This window comes from Toxoplasma gondii, chromosome VIII (genome assembly GCF_000006565.2).
Source record: "Toxoplasma gondii ME49 chromosome VIII, whole genome shotgun sequence".
NCBI classification, from domain to species: domain Eukaryota; phylum Apicomplexa; class Conoidasida; order Eucoccidiorida; family Sarcocystidae; genus Toxoplasma; species Toxoplasma gondii.
In genome coordinates, this window is record NC_031476.1 from 5,205,391 (window position 1) to 5,225,429 (window position 20,039).

Here is a 20,039-nt window from a genome sequence, read left to right on the forward strand (position 1 = left end):
GATTTCTCATCTTTGCCGAAGGAGCACCACTTTTCCTCTCTCTCGTTTCCTGGTCCGCTTCGTCGGCCTGTCGGTCCCAGTTTCTCTCGAGTTTTCTCGAGCGGCAGTGCGCGGTCGTCGCAGTTTCTCGGCGAGGCTGCTCGTGTCTTTTTTCCAACTCGTTTTAGTAGATTCCTTTTCGAATTGCTAAGCTGCTCGTCTTCGTTCCGGTTGTCATTTGGACGCTCGTGTCTTCCCCGCAGAAAACAGATTTCTCTTGTCGCTCTGCTCTTTCACCTGCGTCTTCCCTGCGCGGCTGGCGAGTCCTCCCGCCTTTCTCTTCTTCTTCAGCAGTCCTGCTTCCGTTTCTCGGTTCCTTCCTCGCCTTCTTCCCCTGCATTTCTCTTCGTCTCCTGCTTCTCTTTTTGCGTCGTCTTCTGCTGCGTCTTTCTCCGCCTTCTTTCCTCTGTTCCCTCCTGCTCGTGGTTTCGTCTGCTTGTCGCCGCTGCAGTCTTTTGCAACGCCGGAGTCTCCTGCGTCTTTTTTGTTTGCCATTTCTGTTTTTTTTTCTTCAAGCGCCGCAATGTTCAGTCGCCACGTAGCGAATCTGCTGGGCATGGGCGAGATGGACGGCGGTCCCGGCAGCGGCTTTTCGCAGTGCTACAGCTGCTTCCCCGTTTCCTTCATCGGGAAAGACGAGATGGAAAAGGGCAACAAAAGTACGCTCTCTCTCGGCTGCTGTCTCTCCGTCTGACAAGCAGAAAAGTGTGTCTACTCTCTCTCTTGTTTGTGTCTGCTCTCCGTCTCTCTTCAGTACCCTTTTCTCCCTTTTAACATCCACTTACAAATACATACATGCATATATATATATATATATATAAATACAAAATACATGTATATATATATATATATTTGTATTGCCTTATCAGAGATGTTGTTCAGGTGTGTGTGCAGGCAGAGTATTTGCGGACGTTGCTTGAGACGCGGGCTTCCCCGTTTTACTGACTTGTTGAAGTTTTGCTTTTCGAGGACGATTCGCACTTTGCTTGTGTCTTAGATGACGGAGACCAAAAGGAAACAGAGGTGGAAGCGTAAGCAGCGCAGCTGCGTTGCCGTTGCTTATGCTTGGAAACTGTGTGTGTCTTTCTCTCCAGTTTTGCTGCCGCAGTCTGCGCTGCATGCGCTCGCGCGCCTCCACATCTCTTGGCCGATGCTCTTCGAGGTCGTGAACGAAGCGAAAGTCAGTTCAAGAAAACTCGCTTTTCTCGCTATGGTCGTCTTTCCGAGTCGTCTTCCTGCTCTCCTGCGCTGCCGTCTCGCCTGTCGCCTTCTTGTCTCTTCTCTGCCTTCCTTCTCTGCGGTCCTTTTTACCGTGTCTCTCTGCACCGTTCTTCCCGAGCCAAATTATGTTCGGACTTCCTCACAGTGTCCCTCCATACGAACTCGCCACAGAAAACAAAACAATAACGCATGCAGAAACGTTACATACATATACATACATATATATATATATATATGTATATACATAAGTATAATAGAAATCGCTTTATATATACATGCACAAATACAACTGGGTGCCGGGATTATAAACATAATGATATATATATATATATATATGTATAAGACATATATGCATATATGTATATATGTGGATCTGTAGTTCTGGGCACTGGTTTGGCGAGTCGCTTCTTGGTTTTTTTCCGCGAGGTGGAAGAAGACGTATTTCGAATGGATCCCAATTTTTTTTCTTGAATCTCGTTTGTGTTGGCGAACTCTGGTTTCCCCGCGAAGAACTGGTCACCGAGTTCAGGTGCTGGAGGGAACTTTACGCGCTAGTAAACGTTCATGCAACCTGCATGTCTCTATCGCAAGTTCAGTCTCATGTCTCGCTCTGCTAGTCGGACTGCATGACTTCTACTGCTCTGAGGTCACACGAACTGCCGGAAGGAAACTGTGCTCCAGAGATGAAAGTATCGAACGTCCTCGCTTACATGCATATATATATATATATATATATATATATATATATATATGTTTAAATGTTTGCGGATACATGCATATCCTGGGTGTACCACTATTTCATTCCGTGTAGTACGTCCATATGTTTAGATGTGAAGAAGAGAGAGATGGCATGTATGGTTGATGCTCCAAGCTGTCGGTCAGAGGTCAGCTTCTTTTTGTGTAGCGTATCGGGGTGCTCAAGAGGCTTTTTCTTCGGCGTTCGTTCTCTCTCCGTTCGTTTTTCGCGTCGTTCTCTTCAGCGCATATGCACACTTCTGTTGGTGTTGAGTTCCACGAGTGAGGGCCTGTGGCGATTGCGTCGCCTTCTTTTCTCGGATTTTCTCGTTCGTCTCTCTCGAGGAGACGTTTGCACATGCGGGTGTTTTTTCGTCGTTCTTTGGCTCACTTTCTCCTTTGTTTTTTCCAGGATCGTCGCACGCACACCGGCGTCCTCGAGTTCGTTGCGGAGGAAGGAACTTGCCACTTTCCTTACTGGGCAAGTGCTCAAGGGTGAAGCGGGAATCCGTTCAGTGAATCTAAAAACTCGGCGAATCTGTTGCCTTCTGGTTTCCTGTCCTCAGTGACCGTTGCCTCTCTTCAAGCCGCGCGTCTGCGGGTGGCGTCGAAGCGCGGCGTTTTCTCTGGGAGACAAAACAAGTCACAGAGCAGTGGGAGACCTTGTGACCCTTCGAGGGATTGCTGAGAAGAAAACCGTTTCTCCCGCGTCTAAGGTTGACACCCCACACAGTTTTCGTCGATCTGAAGAAGGCGCAACAGTCCTTCACCTGCTCATGCGTGGATGTTGAGAGGCCTCGAGGGTGCATGTTGTGGGCGTCCGTACCTGTCCGAAAGCCGCTTCGTGTACGACCGCGAATGCACAACAGGTCCACCTTCTCTCCAGAACCTGTCGGATTTGCGGAGACGCTTGTCCCCGTTCTCTGCTTTGCAGATGATGCAAAATTTGGGACTGGAAGAAGGAGACATCGTCCGAGTCCGGAACATCAGCTTGCCGAAAGGCACCTTCGTCGAGCTTCAACCGGTCACCACTGAGTTCCTTCAAGTTTCCAATCCAAGAGCTGTGTATGTCCTCTCGCACGCAGTTGCACTTGCAGCGTCCTACAGTCGTCTATGTTCCTTCACAGACAGACAAGTCCCCACTTACCTCTGCAACCATCTTCATGCCCCTCTTCAGATGCTTCGACTTCTCCATCTGTCCGTTCGCATCTCTCTGTAGCGTCCCTTCTGTTCGCATACACGTTTGCATCGATCTATCCCCATACATCTATGCTTGCAGGGTGTCTGGATGGATATACTCATAAAGGTAAACAGTTACGCATGGCGATCTGAACGGGATCTGGGTTGCTCTGTATGCAGGTCCCTGTCTTGATTAAACACTCTGGTTTGACTGCGTATATAACTATATCTCTTCATTTATTTACAAGGTTCACGGATGCTGGTGCAGATGTTTACTGAGTGCCCAGAGTTCCCGATGAGAGCGTCCCAGAGAGAAGTTGAGTGACGCTTGGCACACGAGGAAATCGGATTTCTCCGCAAGCGAGTCTCGCTGCGTTTCCAGGCTGGAGGTGGCGCTCAGAGGCTACGCCGCGCTGACCGTGGGGGACCTGATTTACTTGCCCTTTCTAGACAAGGGATTCCAGCTTCTCGTCACGGTAGGGAGCGGCGACAGCGAAGAAGAGTCTGCGCAAACGAAGGAGACGCGCGAGGAAGAAGACAAGCAGACAGTTCCGAGGGAGAAGAAGACAAGGTCTGGAAGAGAATATGTGAAAGAAAGACAGTCCAGACACACAAAGAACATCCATCTGGCGACAGCGATTGAAGACTCTGAAGCTGAAGGCTTTGTTTGCCAAACTTTGAGGAGGCTTGAACATCCAGGACGAGGTGGCGGACATAGCTGTTTATTTGATCTTTTCTCCTGGTTTCCTCAGGATCTCCGGCCGGCACCTGCAGTGTCGATAATCGAAACAGACATGGAGGTTGAATTCAAGGCTCCAGAGGGCTACGTTGAGCCGACCGTTCGAGCCAAGCAGAGCACGTCTGGTGCGAGAACAAGAAAAAAATCCTCTTCATCTGTCACCAACCTGACTTCCCGTTGTTTCTCGCACAACCCTGTTCTCTTCCTCACAAGTTGTGGATATCTGCTCCCCTAGGAAATGTTGTTTTCCATCCAGAGCTGCCGCCTGTCTCAGAGAATTCCTCGTTTTCTCTCGATCCTCCAGTTGGGAGTCTTCTCGGCAAAAGCGTTGTTTCTTTCCTTCGTTTGCGGCTTCCGTCGATCCCCCAGCGTCTCTCAGTCAGTCCCCCCTGTAAAGCCTAGAACTCTAGATGTCTGTTGCCTTGCTTTACCGATCATCTTTCTCTCTCTCCCAGTTTTTTTCTTCGCGCGCGTCCACTCGCGAGCAGAGAACGGCCTCTGGTGGATTCGCTGCATTTGCTCATCTCGCGCTTTCTCTGTTCTCGACTTCCTTTCTTCGTCTCTCCCTCGGTTCTGCAGCCAGTTTCGCTTTGCTCTTTATCCGCGTCTTCTTTGATTTGCTCCTTTGTGTTGGCTGCTCTCGCGTTTCCTTCACTTGCGTGAGCTTGCGAATGTTCTTCTCTAAAGGACCTCGTCTTTATTTTCTTCGTTGCCGTTCTTGGCTCCTTCAGAAGCAGACGCCGCGATGAACAGCGAAGAAGAGTCCTCGGAGATTGACTCTGCAGAGTCGGACAGCAGTCAACGAGTATTGGTAAGACTTTCTTTCTTTTCTTCCCTCCCTTTGTTTTTGTTGCTTCCTCTCGGCTCTCCTCTCTCTCAGTCGCTCGCTCTCTCTCCCTTTGCTTTCCAGCCAGACGTTGTGACCTCGCAGGTATTGCACTCGCGCGCAAGGCGCGCCTCGCCTCTTGTTCGTTTTGAGGCGACTGAGTGACCATCTCCCGCGTGCGATGTGCTATTTGTTTTGATTCTTTTAAAATCTTTTTCTTCAATTTCCGGGCAATGGTTTTTCGCTGCAGTTTGCCGGGAAAGGCACACGGCTGGACGGGAAGGCGATCAGAGCGTCTCCCGAGAGCGCACCAGCGAAGAAGGAAGAGGAAACTCGGGAGCCGTGGAAGAACCGGATCAAAAACGGCGTCCGCGTAAGTTTGGAAGACGTTGGTTTTTGTTTTAGTTCGCCTTCGCGACGCTTTTTGTCGCTCGCTGGCGAGACACAAAGAACGTCGGAAGCTTTCTCCCGAGAAACCTACACTGTGCGCATCTGAAAGAACGATTCGAGCGTTTGTCTGACACAGAGGCCGCCGTCTGCGATGCGAAGGCGATCTGAAGCGCATCTGGCCCTCACACTGTGGGGAGGCATTCGTTTTACCGAAAACACTGTTCTTATGTTTCTCAAGAGAACGAATTAAGAGAAGCTTCTCGGTTTAGTTGTCGTCCGCTTCTGCTCTTTCTCCTTCGTCTGCTCTCGTGTCTGTCCGCTGTCGAGATCTCTCTGCGCATGCAAGGAGGCACTCCTGTTTCCTCTTTTGTCGACTGAGGAGTGTAGGCGATTCGCTTTCTCCAGCATCATGCGTTAGTTGCTGCTTAGAGGGTACTCTCCACGTTCGTCTTCACTACGTCTGCAGGTCGCCTGCGAGCTTTTTTTTGCTGGATTTTGTGCTTGGTCGCCTCGAGTTCTCATCTCTTGACCGCTTGCGCGTTCTCCTCTCTTGTCGCAGACGAAATGTGCAGAGTACGACGAACTGGTTCGAGAAGGAAGAATTCCTGGATTTATCGGAAAAGTCTCCTCAGGGACAGCAGGGCGCCTCCCGGGTGTCTCCGGAGACGCCGGTGAAGGAAGCGCCAACTCCCGGGGATTCGCGGCGTTCTTTGGAAAAGGCAATACCTGCGAGTAACTGAGACGTCCAGGAAAAGCTCCGAGAGAGAAGAGAGGGAGGAACGAGACTGAAGAGAGAAGGGAGCCGAGAACAGAGCAGAAAGGGAGAGGACGCAGAGAGATCCGGAGAAAGCGGCGAGGCCGGAAGTCTCTGAGATTTGTTTTTCTCCGTCGAGGATTTTGCAGGAAAGCGAGAGAAAAGAACAAAGGGGCAAGAGAAAGGTTCTGTCGTATACGAACGCGCCGCTCCAACCACTCCACGGAAGAGGAGGCTCACCCTCCCCCGGTGGAGAACAGAACGGCGCTGAATGCACGGTGAAGAAAGTTCGAAGAAGCGGCTCGACGTCCCCTCAGGTCTTTCGGCGGCTTCGCCGTTCGACCTCGCAAGGGCTCGCAGAGATAAGCGCCTTGCGTGTGTGATAAACCTGGACTCTTGTGAAGGAACAGTGTGAAAGAAACGAGGCTCAGAAACAAACCTATGGACGCTCAATCCTAGAAATAACTGAACAAATATACAGACATGTATGTATTGGTATATCTGTGTGTGTCATGTTCGACTGTGTGCGGTGTAGATGGAGTCGCATCGTTTCTGTCAGTGGAGTTGAGAGGAAAAGTGAGCCGGTGCGTCTTGTGTGAGGAAGACCTCTTTTTTTGGAAGGGATATGGTGAGCGAAGTCGCTTTCTGCTCGAGCAGAGAGAAGCATCGAGGTGCCTTCGATTGGGAGGTTCCACGTGTAAAGCAGGCGCGGGGCGAGGAAGGGCGCCTTCGACTCCCTTTTGCAGACTCAAGTTTCCAGACGCAGCGCAGGCACGCGCTTGGTTTCACAAAGATCTCAGATTTTCGGCGGAGACAGCAGCGGTTAACTGGCAAACGTGTGGACCACCGTTTCGCTCGAAAAAGGGAGGCCCGTGCCTTTGACGGAAGACAAAAAAAGACAGACTGAATTCACTCTCCCCGCTCGCGGGGCCTCTCTCTCCTTCGCGGTCTTTTCAGGTCGGGAGAGACGCGGGGAAAGAGCGAGACGCAAACGCAACACCGAGCAGCGAGGAATCTCTAGACGGCGGCGTTTCCCGTGGCACTCTGGGCGGAACCGAGAGCGAGAACGGAGAAAAACGAGACAAGGAAAGATGGAGAGGACACCGAAGGCTGAGAAGCGCTATGCACGGCGCACATGCTCTCTCATTGTTCGGTGATTGCTGGCTATGCTTGTTACCATCTCAAGCTTTGAAGTTGGTAGAGTAGACGCACATAGGCTAAAGCCATATGCCACTGGTGTTGTCAATGCCAAGAAATCAACCGGCAAAGATATTCCACCTGCACACACACGCACGCACAAACACAAGACTCAACGTTCAAAAACAAAATGCACACAAACGGATATACTCATATATATATATATATATATATATATATATACAGTAGTGGGGAGTAAACACAGAAGCCCCGAAAGAGGACAGAGAGGAATTCAGATACTCAGTGGGTACGCTAGGATCGGTTTAGGGGAAAAAACGAGGCTCGAGAGCAAGAGAGAGAAATGCACTTCATATTTGAAGGCGCCAGACACACAGCAATATCTACGTGTATATACAAGGTTCTATATAGTATATCCAGTGTATGTGATTCACCACGAGCACAGAGGAAGCAGATAGCGTTAAGCGCGTTTGTGTACCCAGCAGGGAGATTGTCACTAACGCAGGCATCTCTGTCAGTGGGTTTTGCCCTTTCCCTCTCCTCCCGTGTCGCTCCGTCGAGCTTGAGCGGTCACTCTTTTTCCAGGAAAAACAGACATAGCAATGCACAGACGCGGCTCTCTCTTCGGAGTCTACAGCAGCAGACAGGCGTGCAGCGCGGGCCGAGCAAAAAGGGAAGTCTCTCCCGGAAAGAAGCACCGAACAACCGGAACGCCAGAGCCTCTGCAGCCTCTGTGGCGCGAGAAATGACTCTTCTCTTTTGTACAAAACATTCCCTCCCTTTCGACTACGCAAATGGCACATTCCCACGTTCTTCACAGAACGCCCAAAACGGAAAAAAACATACGTACACAAACATGCGGATATACACATAAACATATTTATAGATGTATATATATGTATATATGTATATATATGTATAAGTATATGCATGTATATGGATGTTCTTCATATGGGAACAGGCCACTCGAGGAGCGTGAAGAGACGGTATCTGGTTTGTCTCTTGGCGTCCCTTAGCCGTGCACACACTCGTTCATAAAGCGAAGACAAGAGGAGAAAAAAGGGGACGGGGGACGCACCTTGGGCAAGCTCGAGAGCCTGGTGTCTCCCCCATGCTCACTGCATGCATGTTCCCAGTTCACGGTTGAGAAGTGAATATTAAAGACGCGAGTCGTCGTTCCCCAAGTTACCAAACTCAAAGCAGGTGCATCCAATGCTGTATTTGTTACTAAAAACACACAAAAAACCACAACAAGCGAACGCGAAACCTGAAGGCGCCCTCCCACACACGATCACGCGCCTCGAAGAAAAAACGGGACTTCCATGCAGTGTCAACCAAATGGAAATGCGCCCAGCATGACGCCTTCGATCGGGTGAAGGAGACACAGAAATCAAGAAATGCAGGGAAAACGCCGAGATGTGTGGAATGAGAGAGATGTCCACACCGCGAAAAGAACGGAAACGCGGAGACACAGTGCCCGGTTGCCTTTCAGGTCCGGATGATGCCAGCAAAGGACATGAAGTCCCAGGGCCTCTCTGCGCTGAGATATTTCGGAAGTCAATCCTATGGGAAGTTCGCAAACGTTCCCAAAACCGTGGCGGTGTCTCCACAGGTCGTCCTCAGGGACGCATGCACCAGATGAACCCCCAGGAAAACGAAGCAACGAAGACGAAATGTGCTCGGCATAGACACCTCGCAGAAGCCCGAGAAGCATGCCATTCCGTTTTGTGAAAGAATGCGGACAGAAATGAAGTGAAAAACGAAGAGCGCTTCGAGTCAACGGCTCTCCCTCGCTGCTCGACCCGCAGCAACATCGCCACCATCCGGAAGGGAGGATACTCTGAAGGAGATCGAACCGCCTTCTCTTCCTCACCGTGGAGACACTGTGGTACCGGGAAAAAAGTGAGGAGCAAGTAAAAAACAGGAGACGCAACGTCAAATGCACTTGCGCAGAGAGCGCCTCTCCAAGACATCGGAGAGAAGCGAGAACAAGCGAAGAGCGAAAAAAAACCGCTTCCACTTACAGATCGTTTCCTCGCAGAAGCCGCCGACGAGGGCCAGAGGAAGGGCCGCATGCGAACTTGACACTTACGAGGCAAGAGAGGAAGAGACGAGGGGGAACGCCCCAGAAAGATGAAGCGGCGAGACGAACGCACGCAGAAATCCGTTAGGGGACAGAACGAGGAGGCGAAGCGAAATGGAGTACAGAGAAGAGCACCATAGTCGAGAGGAAGACGTCCAGAGGTCGGGTCGAGCATGCAAACAAACACAAACAAAGCGGAAGACATTATTCAAATATCGACACGACATACATGCATACATGCAAATATATATACATATATACATATATATACATATATATACATATATATATATGTATATATAATCTCGTGCTAATATGTGTATACGCGCGAACGTAAAGGAACGTGAAAACGATAAGGGTGTTGGTTCACTCGCGTCCAGAAACAGGCACCCAGAGCACTGACGTAACGCGGCACGCCGCAGTTTTCCCTCCCGTCTCGCCTGAGAGATAAACAGGACTAAGCACCAGGAGGTCCACCAGCAAAACAACTCCACCCTCTCCGCACCGGTCGACAGAGACGTCGCGCTGTGTCTTTTCTTGCGCGCTTCTCCCTCCGATGTCCCTCCCCTTGCTCAGGCACAAAAGACCGCCCTGCGTCTGACCAGTCTTCACACACGATCCCTCCGACGCATGCGCCGAGGAAAGTCGAGAAAACATGGACCGCGCCAAATCCGTCGAGCGGAAGTCGCAGAGTGCTAAGCGAGCGCGACACGCAACCGATAACGCGACAGAAACGCGAAACTGGCACCAGCTCACACGGATGACAAAGCATCTCATTCCCCCGGATACACTCGAAACGGACGGCGGTGTGACGCTCACGGAGAGCCAATCCGAACGAAGCAGTCAAGAAAGAGGAAGCGAAAAGACACACTTCGTGTGACGAAACGATCGGCCCTTCCTTGTCTCGGACAATAAACGTTCGCCCATGGAAAAAACGCTTCTTCGACGTTTTTCCTGTCGGTTGCCTCTAGACTCCCCCACAACGCGAACGCGTCTACGAGTGCAAACATGCCTTTCCAGATCGGCTTTCCGTCCCCAAATTCTTCGTTGCGTCAACAAATGGTTTTTCGTCAGCGCCCCGTCGGAGAGAGCAGGCAGTCACAGAATTTGGGGTCTTAGAAACGGACTTTTGGGGAAGACAGGAAGAGGAAAGAGGACGCGTTCCATTATAGCGACAGACGGTTGCCCACGTACTGTTGCATTAATTTTATCATGCATTGATATTCGTCCCTTAGAGCGAGAAGCCACTCGGATGTCGCAGACCGTTCTGTGAACAACATTCAACACGAGCAAAGCACAGGCTCCGTGTCTCAACACTGAAGAGGCTTCGAGTGAAGAGAAGGGTAACGACAGAGAGTTCTCGAGCCTGCGCCAGATCGTGAAGAAACAGTAACTGCCAACAAATGCGAGAAACAACCCTTCCCCAAAATCAGTCCCCGAGACGCGATAGACGTGGACATCAGGAAACGAAGACACAAAGCAAACACGAACCCTCCGCTCCTCGCTCACAACGACCACAAGACGCAGGATACAGAGAAGACGCCTTGTTCGCACCGTCCTTCTGACATCTCTGGAACTTGCTTCCTCGCGCGCCAGCTCAATATCCAGACTCTCGCGAGAGAAGAGACCCGAAACGAGTCCTTTACCAATGAAACACCCCTCTCTTGAATAGTCGATAAAAGAAGGCGTCTCGCCCACCTCCATCCGGTCCTAGGTTTCTGACCCAAAGGGTCTTCGCTTCGCCTCCAGGAAAAACCGAAAATTGGGTCGACCTTTCCTTCTCGTTCCTCCTCTCCATTCCCTTGTCCTTTAACACACCACGCAGTCACGTCTCCCTCACAGCCATCCTTTCACTGATTCGAGGCCCCAGAGCAAACACAGAGGAGTTTGACTGCTTCCAGACACAGACTGCAGTCCGACAGGAGTTCACAAACCGCAACCGAAAACAGGGGAGAAAGACGCCTCCATCATAGTCTGAGAAATGACAACGAAGACGTTCCCTTCCAGAAGGACAGAACGCTCCAGCCAGCGCTCAGAGACAGCGCAGGAGACACAGTCGCCACGCAGCGCTCCGCAGGCGAGAGTACACCGTAACCGCATGCAGACAAGAAACAGTCGAATCGACTCTCTCCCGAGACGAGGGTCTTTGAAACGTCACAAGCAAGAGGCGACAGTGGCTCATCCCCAACAGCACTGCATCCGCTGTCCTCCTACTTGTTTATATATATATATATATACATGTATATATACACATTTCCATACACATAAAGGCGTATGTAGGTCGACAGAGATGCATGCACGTATGCGCTTCCTCGCACGAACAGGATGCAAGTGAATACCTGTAAAAGACTCCAGTTCGTGTTCTATCCCATGGCGATTGGAATAGCATTTTGGTCACGGACAGATGAGACACCACGGCGGTGACTGCCAACCCCAACGCGGGGCCTGTTTCGCGCATGCAACAACACACGCCTATCACAGGCAATGAACGCGCTGCCGCTTCCCCTCGTGTGTCCCGCGTCAATCAGTACACATATACACAGATATATGTATACATATATAAATACATACATATAAATATATATATATATATATATATAGAATGTATATATATATATATATAGATTTATATGCGCGCGTGGAAGGACCGGCCTGGGGTGTCACCAGGCCATGCAAAGAACTCTTGACGCCGTCCTGGGGGGGTGGCGCAGAGTCGTACGCATGCAGAGACGGAGGGCGGATTGACAGAGATTAGACGGGGGAAGCGCGAGGCCAGAAAAGCGGACGGGGGAAGCAAGAGATGATGCGTCGTCTTGCGCGCTTCTCTTTCCAGAACCGATCCATGCAGGGACCTATTCGGTGCTTCGTGAAGCGTCCTTGACAAGAAAAGTAAACTTCATGCGTTTGTGTGTTCTGTCACGAGCGCGACTGGAACTGACATGCGGCGCCAGGGTCTCTCTCTTTCTTCCACGGCACCAAAGGGCAACAAACACCGAGAGGTGGAAAAACGATCTCACGCGTCCACGACTTGAGCGCATGCAAGTGGAAGTCAAACCAGTCTTAAATCACCCTTTTGGCACATACACAAACACCCAGATCCACACAAGTCTCTGTACACATGCATGGACACACACGCATGCATGTACGTTTACATATGGAGAGAGGCGTACGGATATTTAGTTTGACGGAAGAGCGCTACTTGACAGGGCTGATCACGCTTGTCGATGGCACCAGACTACGGGAGGGGTGTGGGTCGAGTTTGAACACAAAAATGCTTGGAATCTGAGGCACGACGATTTATTGACATGTGCATGGCGACGGATGCGACGTATCTGAGGCAGAAGAGCGGAGGCTCCCGCGTCTGTCTTTTGTCAGGATCCCCCTTGCTCGAGTCTTGTCTCTGCGTCTTTGAGACAGGGGGAAGGACCGGATGTCTATCGACAGTCTCCTCTCCGCAAAAGGACTGGAAATCGCCTGGGGAAATCCCGCATAGCGAGATCCGTCACCCCACAGTGCTGCATGCAGACAGCTACATGCACTGCTCAGTTGCTTACACGCCTTCCATTTCGCTTGAAAACCTCCCAAACACAGAGGCACATGACATCTATACATAACTCTCATATTCTCACGGACACATACATGCATATACATATATATATATATACTGAAGAGAGGACTTCCAGCTAACGAAAGAGTTTTCCTTACCGAGAGAAGACAATTCGCTGACGGGGGATAGGAGGGCAGAGCCGCTCATGCTGGTGGAGAAAAGTTGCTTGACATTCGACGACCCGTCCGCAGCTTGGTCCTCCAGTCTCAGAGTCACGGGGTTTCTGTCGAAACAGAAAACGGAAGCAGAACAGTTCGCGCGCAACAGTTCTTTCGATACCGGATGTCAAGCGAGAAATAGACGCCTTGGGCGCCACACGGTCCAGCGCATGCTGCGTCTTGTAGAAACATACAAGCGAGAAACGAGGGACTACACCGGAACGACACAGTCAAGCAAGAAATGCATGATGCGGTACGTTTCCCCGTCGTCGATGAAGAGCGCCTGAGTTGTGTAGATGCACAGACTAGTGTTCACTAATATATCTGCAACGCACGGAGTTCTGCATACACAGACTGTGCGACATCTGTGAAAGCAAGAGACACAACACCGAACTCTGCAGGAGTGGACGCATGGACGTTCACGGTCTTCAGCAGGGACAGGTTCTTCGCTTTCATGTGGACAGTCGGAAGGCGATACACACTTACGTTCTTGTCAAAAGGTAAGGCATCATCGCAGTCACAGTGCGAGGAGCCTGGTAGTACTGGCGGTAAGCGACATTCGACCCAAAGTGTCGAGTCGCCACCCTGCAGAAAAAAACAAGGCCCCGAATCGCTACACAAATACACCCATGTAAATATGTTTACATGCACAGGTATACAGATGGAAACAAACAGTTCTAAAGACATCCACCTTTATATAGAGGCACGCACAGAGATATCCAGGCCTAGTACATATATAAATTGGAACAGATAGAGTAATTGGTAGGCGAAGACGCAATTTGCCGCACGCAGACGGAGTCCAAGAACAGACCATGCACCTACCACTGCAGCATAGTGTGTGAGACACAAGAAAACACTGAATCGAGGTGGGATGCGTACATCACAGACTCTCCGATGGAGAGTTGAGCACGCCAGCTCCGCCATAATTTCCGTCACTGCCGGACGCACAAAAAACCACGCCCAACATCGCACGAAGCCTATCCTCTTCATGTGTCTATTCTACAGGCCTTCAGGGTGGCAGGACTGCCGGGGGAGTCCACTCGTGAAAAAAAAAATCAAGAAGGCGAAAGCTCGGAGTATGACGGGGGTTCGAGGTTGCTTCGGAACCGCACTGTATCAGGATGCAGAATCCACACGAAATCCACGGACGGAGAGACCAACAGTAGAGCTCAAAAAAACATGGATGTACACACAAGCAGCTCAATTGACTCCTTTATGCGTGTGGGTGGCTCTGCGAACAAAAGGGATGTGTAGAACAAAAATGAGGGAAACGGCTTCAACGCAGCGCGGCCTCACAAAAGGGGCTCCGAAGGGCAACTGCGCATCCGGAATTCCAGGCACAAAATGTAGGCGGACGCGGGTGCATTCACTTGCAAAGCGAGTGGCAAACGTTCTGGGAACTGATACTGAAAGGTTCCTCGTCAGATCCGTTCTTCGCGCTGTTGCTGCTTCGCTCTGCCCCGTCACTCGCGATTACCTGTAAGCAGTCCGGAAGGTCCCGAACCGCATTTTGTAGCGGACACAACCGGAAAGTGGAAGGAATTACAACTCAGTCCGAGGTGAGATTTTCCGAAATAACGGCGGGACAAGCTCCCCTTTTATCTGTTCACGAGTGAACAGAGAATGGAGAAACGGCGCGCCGTTTGTCAGCGCCGGAGTGGGGTATGGCTGCGGGTTTTCGGGGCTGGAACTCTGTGTGGGTGTGTGGAGGGTCGACTGTGGCTCTGTCGCTGTATACGAGAAGTCAGCGCACACTCGAGACGCAATAAAAGGGCAGTGCATGCTCCAGTCGAGTGTGCACGATGTGTGGGCATGCCTCTGATTTTTTCTTGTTCAAATCCGAGCAGAAGAGCCGTGGTTTTCCGTTAGACATCTAGTGTACGTACAGCTGGTTCGCGGCGCGATTCAAAAATATCGCACCAGAGTCAGTCGAGGCATTCATTCTTTTGCAGCGGTGCTAAGGTGTTCATGTGCCGTCGGACTTGCTCTCCACTCCACTGCCGGAGCTTTTCCGAGGACAAGCCGGGACTCAGCACAGTCGACATATTTTCTGCGGCGCAAAATCGCTGCGAAAAAAGGGTGCCGCGTCTCGCGCGTCCTCGCGATTCAGGCCCTTGAGCCACGCTTCCGTTGCTTCTTCACCAGCGAAGTCTCAACGTGTGCGGGTTTAAGAACTCACGCAGATGGTCGATTCATTATTTTAGGCAAGGCGATTTTTCAGGACTGCAAGTACGTACGGTGATTCATCGAACTTTCTGCTGTATCTATAGACTCGTGAGGGACTTAAAAAGCCGCCGGTGAGAGCAGAGCTGGACAAATGACCAGACAGAGGCGGCGGCACACGAGGGAGTTAGCAAGCGACTGGGCCTGCGTCCGCTTGCGTTTTCACAACCGAACAACTGTGGGGGGCGACAGGGGGTTCGGTTCTGTCTCCTGCGCTGGGGTCGTCGTGGGTCTGCCTGCGGACTTTGTCCGGTAATTCGGTATTTTCTGAAGAACGCGATTCTCTCTCATCGTTTGGACCCACAGGATCGTGCAGTCCAACGTTTCTCGGCATCGAATCATTTGTACGAAGCACGGTCCATTGGCGCCGCTTTTTTTGTGACGGGTCACTCAATGCCTCGTCGGTGCTGGCAACTTTTCGTCTGCTGTTCTGTCCGTGAATTTCCGGTGTCTGTCGCCTCGCGGCTGCTCCTTCCTCTCCTCTTCGTCCTGGCGTCCGCGCGCAACTCCGCGCTTCTTTATTCCTCGGCTCTGACGCTTCGCTCGTCTGCCGCACCTCTCGCCTTCTCGTCTGCAGGGTGTCGATTTCGCGGTCCTCTCCACAGGCCCTGGTTTCCCGTCAGACTTACTCCGCCCGACCAAGCTTATCTTTCTCGAAACTCTGCCTCGGGTACCTCGCCTCGTTCGATCCGACAGTTTCCTGTTCCCTCGGGTCTCGCCCTCCCAACCTCCGTTCCACTGTGCGCACGCACTCTGCCGCCTCTCTCTCGCCACTTCGCCTCCGTTGGTACCATGGCGCAGCCGCAAGGTGAAAGCAAGTCCTTCACTCCAGGACATCTCGAGGACCAGGTTCCAACAAGCTGCAAGCAGGCGATTCCTGTCTTTGGCTGTGGATCGACGCGCGTTCGGCTCGCGGCGCTCCTCGACGGTGGCGAGGCGTCCGTGGAAAAGTTCGTGAACCGAGAAACACCCGTAACCGTTTGCGGCTGGAGTCGCTCGGTCCGCAAACAAGGCGGTGGCAGTCTTTGCTTCGTCGTTCTCAGCGATGGAAGCACTTCCTCCAACCTCCAAGTCGTCGTCGAGGCAGGTATTGGTGGCGAGTTTCCTCAACTGCTCAAGTGCGGCGCCGGATGCTCCTTCAGATTCACCGGAGACATCGTCAAGAGTCCTGCCAAGGGCCAGGCTGTTGAACTCGCAGTCAGGGATCCCAGCAAAGGTGAGAGCAATAGAGGGTCGGAGGAGTCGGACAAGCATGCAAGACGTAAGAAGAGGGGATGAGGATACGGGGGCAGAGTTTTTTTTGGATGAGAGAGGTTTCAGGAACGAGCAGTCTGGACTGCAGTGCGAGAGGTGAGGCTCTGCTTCGTTGGTTACAGAGTGTAGAAACACGGACGCAACCTCGTAGTCGATTTCGCCGCGTGGATGCGTCAAAGTGTGCTGGTGAGGTGACTTGTAACACAGTGCCACACAAGCATGCATGCGTTTTGGATGGATCTTGTTTCCGCGTTGCTGCATGCGTTTCAGTTTGTGACTCTAAAAGTAGGTCTAGCCGTACGCGTGCAGACATCCCCACCGTGTGAGTCACTCATTCACGCTCAAAGGAATGTGAGTCTAAACTCAAGGACGTTTGTGTGTTTTTCCTTGATTTCAGTTTTCGTCTGCTCGCATTTGTGTGTTTCGTTCGTTTGGCGATCACGGTGCTGCTTTGATTTCCACTGAAGAGGTGAATACTAGATTATCTTCGTTGCCACGGTATGTAGTGAGGTAGCGTTGAACGTCTTTCGGATTCTCTAGAGGCAACCATGTTCGTTCGCTTTGTCGGCGTCGCTTGTGTTTGGTGCTGAAGGGTGTCTGCCTCTGTGTTGCTCTGTGTCTGATTCCAGGTCACCGTTTCGAGATCTTGGGCATGACAGACGCAGCAAAGTATCCGTTGGCGAAGAAGGAGCACACACGCGAGTATCTGCGTGAGATTGCTCACTTGCGTCCGCGTTCTTATCTTATCGGAGCCGTCATGCGCGTGCGTTCGAACCTCGCGATGGCCACCCACCGCTTCTTCCAAGACCGTGGCTTCCTGTACATCCATACGCCCATCGTCACGGCGTCGGACTGCGAAGGTGCAGGAGAGATGTTTCAAGTTTCCACCCTGCTGCCCCCGCCTCCGCCAGAAACGAGGGAGAACGAAAAGAAGACCGACGGCGCCGCACCGAAAGACGCGGCTGCTGCAGCCGCCGAACCTCTGATTCCCCTGACGAAGGACAAGAAGGGCGTTGACTATTCCCGGGACTTCTTCGGCCGCCCTGCCTTCCTCACGGTGTCTGGCCAGCTCGCGGTCGAGCCATACTGCTGCTCCCTCTCCGACGTGTACACTTTCGGTCCCACCTTCCGCGCAGAAAACTCTCACACTTCCAGACATCTGGCCGAGTTCTGGATGGTCGAGCCGGAAATCGCCTTCGCCACTCTTGAAGACAACATGGTCGTCGCCGAGGCCTACGTCAAGTTCTGTGTTCAGTGGGTTCTTGACAACTGCCGGGCGGGTGAGCACAGACCCAGACGATGGGGCGAGAGGCACACAGCAACTGGATGCAAAATGTAAACCGTTTCGGGGAGGTCGAAGCGGCAAAGACGACCGCTCGGCACCTCGGGGCACTCTTGGTGCGGCAGACATGCAGGCAGAGAGGCACAGCTGCGGCAAAGCAGTCAAGGAGGGGCAACGTCGAATGGGATGGAAGCAAAAAACTCGTGGGCAGCGACAAGCACGGTTACATGCACGAGTATCAACGGATGTCACTCACGCGACTCGTGGTGATAACACCGGTTCCAGCGAGGTTGGGCTCCCCCGCTTCCATGCCATAAACCGTAAACCCCCCCCCCCCCGGTGTGGCAGGCGTAGTTTTCTCTGCAACGCCCAAGCCTTTCGGAGGCAGACGCGTGAACACTGAACAATTGTATGAGTTCGGTTTTTTTAGATTATGGCCCGCCTGCTTCGTTTGTTAGTGTGGGCATGCCGACCCTCCTAGGACCACCTGTGGGTTGCGGGGGTTGGGTGCGTTGTTGGTTGCTCCTCGCCGAGAGCACAAACAGTATCGGTGGGTGTTTCACACGTTTCTCTGTCGCTTTCCATGTGCTCCCTCATCTTTCTGCAGACATTGAGTGGTTCCAGAAGAACCAGGAGGAAGGCCTGATCGCCCGCTTGGAGAACATTCTGGCTGAGCCCTTTGCACGGGTGTCCTACACGGAGGCGATCGAGGTGTTGAAGGCGGAAGAGCCGAAGGCGCAGTTCAAGGAGAAGGTCGAGTGGGGCATGGACATGGGAAGCGAGCACGAGCGGTACTTGACGGAGAACGTGTACAAGAAGCCCTGCATCGTGTACAACTATCCGAAGGACATCAAGGCGTTCTACATGAAGCTGAACGAGGACGGGAAGACGGTCCGTGCGATGGACGTGTTGGTGCCGAAGATCGGCGAACTGGTCGGCGGATCTCAGAGGGAAGACGACCGAGACCGCCTCGCGGCGATGATCGCGGCGAAAGACCTAGACCCGAAGCCGTACTGGTGGTACATGGAACTCCGCGAATACGGTACCATCCCGCACGCGGGGTTCGGTCTTGGCTTCGAGCGTCTCGTCATGCTGGTCACCGGCATCGAAAACATCCGTGACACGATTCCGTACCCCAGATACCCCGGCCACGCTGAGTTTTAAGTTTAAAGCCAGAATCGCTCAGTACGCAGAAAGCGAATTCGCTCGCGTCTTTCGCATCCGACGAAAACACTATCGGCATGCATGTACATTGGAATTATGTTGCCCAGCTCTTTATTTTTGGGTGCGTATCACAGTGGGCGTTTTTTTAGACACGGTGGCGACGCGGACGTTGCGGGTTGAGCCACGGATGAGAAACGAGAAAGCGACGTTTCGAGTTCCTATGTTCCCGTGAGCGCGAAACGGGGGGAAGGTGCCGAGCCGTCACGCTGCGGTATGGACACCGAGGACCCGAGCGCCAGGCAGGACGATCAGTCGTTTGCGACAACCAGGGAACGCGGAACGTGCAGCACCCAATTGTGCGTTTCGGTGCTAGTTTTTTGTGTTTTGTGTCTGTGCACGCAAGCGGTGATGTTACTACCAGACTCCCTTGGCGCGGAGGGACGTTTCAGCTCAAAGTGGTCGCTTGGGTCTTGCCCACTCGGAAACTATGCAGTTCCTTTTTTTCATACTTGTACATTGATGCATAACACGCGCTACACAGAACTGACAACTTTTCGTTCTACTGTGTCTGTAGGTCTGCGCACAGGTAGGGGGAACCGTGAAAACAGGAGTTCGAGAGAGAGGGCTTGCCCGCATGAGTGACGCGATAAACAGGCGCCGGTGTTTGTACTTTGTCGCACGGTCAAACTGCAGACGTGCGGGTGTCAGTCCCACGTAAAGGAAATGATAAAGTCGTTCGGTATCACTGATCTGGTCTCTGCTAGGACCGCACATCTCTGGTTCGGGTTCGCTGAAAAGCGCGGCTTGCTGTGGAGTGCGGTTTCAGCGTGTACCGCGTGACACAGAGAGGCTGGCAGTTTGCAGGCTTTGTACGGGAGGACCGTCTAACGTTTTTGCAGCAGTGTCTGTACTTCGGTGGTCTCGAACGTCGTGTTCCCACGAACGAGCTTGGTCTCCCGTTTGCTAGTAGTGTGATTAGGGAACTCGTGCGGCCTGGTTCTTAGCAAGAAGGATGCTAACGAGATACAGGGGACTCGACACGCATTTCTCGAGATATACAAGAACGATGGGAAAACATCCCGGCCTTGGATCGGTTGGTGCAGAGTATCAAACCAAATGCGATTCAACTTAGTTAAATAATACACATTCTGTTTCAGCGCCTGAGTGTTCAGTGTCACGGGCAAACGAGAATTCTCTATTCACAATCGCGAAAGCACAGCGTCTCGCTCA

At 52.1% G+C, this 20,039-nt stretch overlaps 3 protein-coding genes across 3 annotated transcripts; 2 read left to right on the top strand and 1 right to left on the bottom strand.

Moving 5' to 3' along the window:
* Positions 1–562: 562 nt before the first annotated feature.
* On the top strand, positions 563–6,588 carry UFD1CY (ubiquitin fusion degradation protein UFD1CY; the record flags this gene model as incomplete). Its single annotated transcript, XM_002365678.1, has 9 exons — positions 563–698; positions 1,134–1,219; positions 2,408–2,476; positions 2,930–3,060; positions 3,557–3,650; positions 3,927–4,038; positions 4,645–4,724; positions 4,990–5,112; positions 5,689–6,588. The coding sequence occupies 9 exons, from the start codon at positions 563–565 to the stop codon at positions 5,863–5,865; spliced, it is 1,008 nt and encodes a 335-aa protein (XP_002365719.1). The 3' UTR covers positions 5,866–6,588.
* An 81-nt stretch (positions 6,589–6,669) lies between these two features.
* TGME49_270520 (hypothetical protein) lies at positions 6,670–14,550 on the bottom strand. Its single transcript, XM_018781578.1, has 6 exons — positions 14,364–14,550; positions 13,373–13,471; positions 12,827–12,951; positions 9,063–9,125; positions 8,117–8,265; positions 6,670–7,161 (listed from the first exon to the last, which is right to left on the bottom strand). Exons 1-6 carry the CDS (start codon positions 14,393–14,395, stop codon positions 7,126–7,128), a joined length of 504 nt encoding a protein of 167 aa, XP_018636614.1. The 5' UTR covers positions 14,396–14,550; the 3' UTR covers positions 6,670–7,125.
* Positions 14,551–15,083: 533 nt separating this feature from the next.
* Positions 15,084–19,553, top strand: TGME49_270510 (asparaginyl-tRNA synthetase (NOB+tRNA synthase)). The gene is made up of 3 exons (XM_002365676.1): positions 15,084–16,325; positions 16,993–17,643; positions 18,253–19,553. Exons 1-3 carry the CDS (start codon positions 15,503–15,505, stop codon positions 18,807–18,809), a joined length of 2,031 nt encoding a protein of 676 aa, XP_002365717.1. The 5' UTR covers positions 15,084–15,502; the 3' UTR covers positions 18,810–19,553.
* Positions 19,554–20,039: the final 486 nt, after the last annotated feature.